A 6089-nucleotide genomic window follows, 5' to 3' on the forward strand; every position below is an offset into this window, starting at 1 on the left:
ATATATATATATATATATATATATATATAAACTAAAACGAGTGGCTTAAACAAATGTCACAAACACAAACAGTCAGCAATATTAAGCTGCGGCACCAATTTTAAGCCACATGGCTGCAGACGGGAAACCATGGTAATGTTAGCTAAAGTTAGAGGAGCAACAAGCTGTCTTATTGTTGGATTATTTATACCGTGTACTGTATGTAGCAAAGATACCCAAACTGCTCAACGCGAAAGGTCTGACGATCAAGTTTTTCAGCGTGTAACGTTAACATTCCCATCCTAAATAGTTTATTATCTTAATTGCCATATTCAGTCATTAGCTACATCCCTGCTAGTGCTTCATGCCAGAAGCTGGATGGTGAGTTAGCATAGTCGCTACTACTACTTACCCGGCTTGCCTGAGCCACGTTTCCCCTTTTTACTCCGTGGCATTTTGAGAAGCGCTTTGATCCACAGTTCCCAACCAAGCTAGCTGAGGTTAGCTAGCTAAAGTTAGCCTACTTTCAGCCCAACCGTCAGGTAACGTGTTAAGTCAGCTCCTCGCAGAATTGACAGTTGGTGTCTTGGCGGCAGCAGCAAAGGGCTGAATGGTCTCCGTAGTTTATCTTGCCAGCCGGGTAAAAAGCAGCTTCCAAATTTACACCTTCGCTCACACTTTTGTTGACACTTTGGCTAACGTTGGTTAGCGTCCTTCACGAGCAGCAACCACCTGGTGGGTCAGCAACTCCGCGCTTTCTTTAATCTCGGAATAAAGAGTTGTCCGGTGGCGAAATGTCACTTTATTCAACGGTTTTCACAATGTATTATCTATGATTGTACCCCGGTAATCTATATCTAATACCAGGTTGAGATATTAAGCATTTTCTAAATTGTTTGGGACGGAGTTCTGAGCACGCTGTTGTCGCAAAGTCCACCATCTTCCTCACTACTCCAACAACCGGCAGCTAGGGTTGCCAGGTTAGCTCTGTTAGAACCCCCGTTTCCGTTTTCTAAAACCATAACCATAGAACACAAACAACCCAAGCCTGAATCTTCTTCGTGTTTTACGGCGGTTGGCATCTAGCTAATTGTTGCACTACCACCACCTTCTGCACCGAAGTCTAGATCAGACAATAAACAACATAATAACAATAATAATAATAAACACCCTAACCTACAGTATATCCAATAACCTAGTGCTATAACATCCTTATCCATCATATCCCACCCATGCTCAGTAATCCTTTTAATGTGAATTTCTGCACCCCTAACTCAATCAGAATATGCCTTTTGCGCCTCAGACATGATGGATGATGTGAGAGTTTCATGATTGATCTATTTCTAAGGGAAAGGATTTGAATGAGTAAAGTCAGAAACATTTTCAAATACATTCAAACAGTGCCATAATTGGAATTTTTCAAGAGTCAAATTATGAGACACTCTGAAGCCCTTAATGGTTTTTAATAAAGAGAAGATATTTTCTAATTAAATAAACAATGTTATTCAAAATGTTTACATACAAATGTAGTAAAATATTTAAATCCACAGTGATGCTGAAAGTGCACCTTCAAGACAGTGATGGCAAAAACCGACAACCTATGAATCATTAGTATTACTTCTACATTAAGTATGTTATTATTTTCACCAGATAATACATTCAGAGCTCCACAGAAAGTCCAAAGACAATGAAATCACATTTCATTAGTTGCCAGACAGAACAAACATAAGAACAATTAATATATTTTGAAGTTAGATCATCATTGTACCACATGTAGTGTAAATATCTCTTTCAACCCTCTCATATTGTCATATGATAAACAGTCTGGTCAGGTTTTATTTGATGTGGAGGTCAGGGTTTTGACTATATCAACAGAGAAAACTAGAAGTCCCTCAAAAAAAAAAAAAAAACTGCTAATAAACACAAAAATGGCAATTCCACCAATTTCACTGGCACATTTGTGTTAAGTAGCATATTTCAGACAGGTTTTTTCTTTGTTGAAAGGATTATTATTATTATCATCATCATCATCATCATCATCATCATCATCATCATCATTATAAAGTTCGCCCTGTTTAACCTCCATTGTTCAAGCTGTTTATGACCAACAATAATATGATTAGAAATGTGGTTTTGTGATATTTGAAAGACCTGTAGTGTTTTAACATCAAAAGAACCATTTGGCATCTTTGTTTTGGTCCAGCAATGACAGAGTAAATTACATCATGTTTTATTAGCAAAGTCTACTACAAAAATATTCTACAACAAAAAGTTAATTTAATCCTTATAATAGATCCACACAGCCTCACTGTTTCTGTTCTTATCGAAAGTGCAGAAGTAGATTTTGCTTAACCTGCTCTCCACTTACATATAAAATACAGAACTTGGTCTACGAACCATGTCACCAGAGCATCAAGGACCATATTGTCATACATCATATCTTGGACTCAATAATACTGCTTGTAATTCATTTCCAGTAGTGTATATGATAGTTAACATTTTGGTGATACTTTTCTCTCAGAGGACTCACCAATGAAGAATTCCATTGTTGGAGGTAAAATGAAGGGGGCAGCATTGGTGTATATGGGACCATGGTGCCCTGGAATGATCCAGTGTGAGTGTACTGTGTGTGTGTGTGTGTGTGTGTGTGTGTGTGTGTGTGTGTGTGTGTGTGTGTGTGTGTGTGTGTGTGTGTGTGTGTGTGTGTGTGTGTGTGTGTGTGTGTGTGTGTGTGTGTGTGTGTGTGTGTGTGTGTCCTATCCAAAATAGTAGTTGGTGGGGACGAATGGCATTTTGCTGACGGTGGCGGGCAGTGCCTTTTTCCTGACCTCGACCTGGATGGCTGTTCCGTGCTTAGCAAATGCCGCATCCACGTAACCCATGGCAACGTTCTTTTTTAGGCAGGGAGAGGGGCAGCCGCTGGTCACCTCACCTAAATAAAAAAGCAAAGAATAGGTCATACCTTGGAAATCTCTGTCTGACACCCTTACTGGCCACATCTTCAGAGATAGAAAAAAGATAGCGAGCCAGCATTAAAACATTTGGTAGAAACTTTAAGTTATCCTATTCTATGGTTCAGGTTTACTTCCTGAGCAGCACACGGACTCATTCATCTTTGGCTGCTTACAATTTACATTCATTCCCTCGTTCAGTCATTCAACCACTGAATGCTAGGACTGGCAGGCTACGTGAAAATAAGGATTATTTTCAATATTGATATAGCTCACGATTTGGCTTATGCATACAAAACAACATATGAGAATATGTTACAAAAACTAGAATTAATATAATTGATATTCATCACACTGATATGGTATTCATGAAAATGAATACAGTGGTACTACAGCTCTCTCATGTCCACCACTTCCACCGTGTTTGTTTTCTGACCTATGACCTTCCCATCAGGGCCGAGTATGGGTGTGTGTTGTCTGACAGGGGGCCCGGTAGACACCAGACCGACTCTTTTCCTGGCTGTCTTAGCTTTGATCTGAGGTACAATGATGTCAGCGCCGGGGAAATCCTTGGTCTGACGCCGACGCTTTCCTGTGTACGAGAAGACAAAGCAATGGAGTTAATATGCAGAACAGATTGCACTGTATATTCAAAGCAAAGCTCTAAATGCGTCACTATGATCACCAGCTGGTCGCTAATTGTGTCTGTCTTCCGTTTGGTGTTGAGCAGGTAGTGTACTGTGGGTTTTTAGAGCCTTTTCACTGGAAACAGCTGACTGCTGTGAATGGAAATGACGCTATGAGAGTGCTCAGAGTGAACCAGAACATTAAAGTTGTGGTCCAGACAGCTACACCATGAGCTGTAACTTGCTAAAATGAAGCACTTTTAAGCTGAGGGGATATCCAGCTTTATGAGATAATTCTCTGTAGGTTCAACGCTGTCAATCGATACATTGTTATCGATATAATTAAATACAATTACCAAAAATATTTTGTAATGAACACTAAAAGCTTGCCTATGGTCCAGACTAGAGTGCCCTCCACTGGCGTGGTGGTCTCATCTATGTCGTTGCCATAGAGACAAAGACCCGCCTCCAGCCGCAGACTGTCCCTGGCGCCCAGACCGGCTAGCTTCACCTCGCCGTTAGCCAGCAGCTTCTCTGTCAGCTCCACCACTCTGGACTGATTGACGGAGATCTGGGACACAGAGACACAGACCGATTGTAGCACTGGGTCTCCATCCAAGGAGCTTTAATGGGAATTAAGAACTGGAAACAGCTTTTTAACTCATCCATATTGAAATGAAAGTCTGCCGTTGGAGTGGGAAAGTATTTTATAGGATATATTAGTATTTAACAGATGATGGATACAAGTAATGACATAGTGAATAATCATTCTACTGTATTGTTTATATAATTACCTAATACTGTATGTTGAGGAAGCCTATATATCTACTTCAGCATTTAAAGAAATTCACTCATTAGCATCTTCTTTCACAGACGTCTAAAGGTGCTGGGAATGAAAACAGAGTAAGTCAAGTGAGTCTTAGCACTATGGGAAAGATGAGTTTATGTGAAAGAAAAAAGCCTGAAAAAGAGAAGAAAACGCTCACATTCCATTAGACAAAGAGAGACCCAACCACAGCCATCCTGATATCTACAGAGGTCCAGCAGCAATAGAAAGAGCGTTAAAAAAAAAAATCTCATGTGCATGTAATGTCATGCCAGTGTAACATGGTGTGTTCATACCACCTGGGAATATCAGGGGTCGCCCCCGTGATTAAGTAGTTTTTCTGACTGCCAGCGTTCACATGGCTGAGATGCGTGTTCTTCTTCTTCTGTTGGCATTTGACATAACAACTTGAATGACTGCTACCAACTGGTGGGCGTAGTCTAGAGCATCAGGTGTGTGAAAACATGGAGGCCTCAATAACAGATTTGATATGTATTAAATAAGGGTGTGACGAGATCTCGTTTTACGAGATCTCGCAAGATTAAAAGTGACGAGATTTCTCGTCGAGGTGAAAGTTGTCTCGTGAGGCAATGTGAGTCAGCGTGATGAGCGTGAAATACTATGATGATCCCCTGCCACTTTTAAATAAATTGGTTGGCAACATTTTGGTTTTCCTGCGGAAATGATAAACGGCGAAAGATGACAGACAAGACAACACAATATGTAAACATTGTAAGAAGAAAATGCCATCATTCATCATTAATAGTTGATTTCAAAATGCAACTAAATTGTTTTGCATTTTGTGATTTTTCAGTTGAATAAAAAACTATTTTCCATTCATATATTTCATCAAGGATTCTTAAATTTTTTTAAAAATCTTCGTCTCTCGTTCTCGTGAACCAATCTCGTGATGTGTCTCGTCTCGTGGAGTAAGCGTCTCGTCACACCCCTAGTATTAAACCATTAATCTGGCTGCAGGTTTCTCACAAATGGAATATTTGATAATTTGATGATGAGTGAACGGTGTTAACAAGCAAAATATCACCATGTTAAATGAGAAAACTAAATGGAGCTGAACGCAGTACTGTGGCTTGAGGTCTGTGTGTTAAATGACATTGCGCATCAAATGCATGGGGCGTTTAAATCAGAGTCCACTATCAGATACAAAGAAACACTCCCTTTTGTTTTCCGAGAAATAAAATGATTTCTGTTATGAGAACAATGGCACCCAGGAGAAGCAAAAGATGTGCATACACAAAATATTTGTATTGTTTATTAGCCAGTGGCTGTGCTCTGTGGATAGTAGTGTCTGTCTATTGGTCTGGCAGTGTGTCTTTGGTCCCTCTTTTGTCCAGACTGAAATATCTCACTAAATATTATATGGATTGCCACCGAATTTTGCACAGATCCTTATGGCGGTATCCAAACGGATGAATCCCACTGAATTTGGTGATCCCCTAACTTTTCCTCTAGTGCCACCATGAGGATCATATCTGTGATCCTGAGAGATCCGTCTCGGAGTGAAATTCAATAGACACTAGCGCACGACCAAAATATCAGCAGGGTGATATTAGGCATTTCCCGTACTATCGGTATCGGCATTTAAAATAAATAAATAAATAAATAAAAATTATTTCTTCATTTCTAAGGACAAATAAATTATTATAAAATGAATATTTTAAAAAAACGGACAGTCAACCATGTTAT

At 39.7% G+C, this 6089-nt stretch overlaps 2 protein-coding genes across 3 annotated transcripts in view; both read right to left on the reverse strand.

Moving 5' to 3' along the window:
- ifrd2 (interferon-related developmental regulator 2) overlaps window positions 1-975 on the reverse strand; it is a 13823-nt gene extending 12848 nt beyond the window's left edge. Inside the window, exon 1 of one of the 2 annotated variants that reach the window (XM_032521077.1) lies at window positions 392-975. In XM_032521077.1, the coding sequence (XP_032376968.1) occupies window positions 392-434 (43 nt within the window). In that variant the 5' untranslated portion in view covers window positions 435-975. The remainder of the gene's footprint in view (window positions 1-391) is intronic. The other variant, XM_032521078.1, reaches the window with a different exon arrangement.
- A 1276-nt stretch (window positions 976-2251) lies between these two features.
- The window catches only part of amt (aminomethyltransferase), an 8135-nt gene continuing 4297 nt past the window's right edge, over window positions 2252-6089 (reverse strand). The window contains exons 7-9 of the mRNA XM_032521079.1: window positions 3947-4127; window positions 3367-3522; window positions 2252-2911 (exon numbers count right to left, since the gene is read on the reverse strand). Of these exons, the coding sequence (XP_032376970.1) occupies window positions 2736-2911; window positions 3367-3522; window positions 3947-4127 (513 nt within the window). The 3' untranslated portion in view covers window positions 2252-2735. The remainder of the gene's footprint in view (window positions 2912-3366; window positions 3523-3946; window positions 4128-6089) is intronic.

Source organism: Etheostoma spectabile, chromosome 7, assembly GCF_008692095.1.
Source record: "Etheostoma spectabile isolate EspeVRDwgs_2016 chromosome 7, UIUC_Espe_1.0, whole genome shotgun sequence".
In the NCBI taxonomy this organism is placed as follows: domain Eukaryota; kingdom Metazoa; phylum Chordata; class Actinopteri; order Perciformes; family Percidae; genus Etheostoma; species Etheostoma spectabile.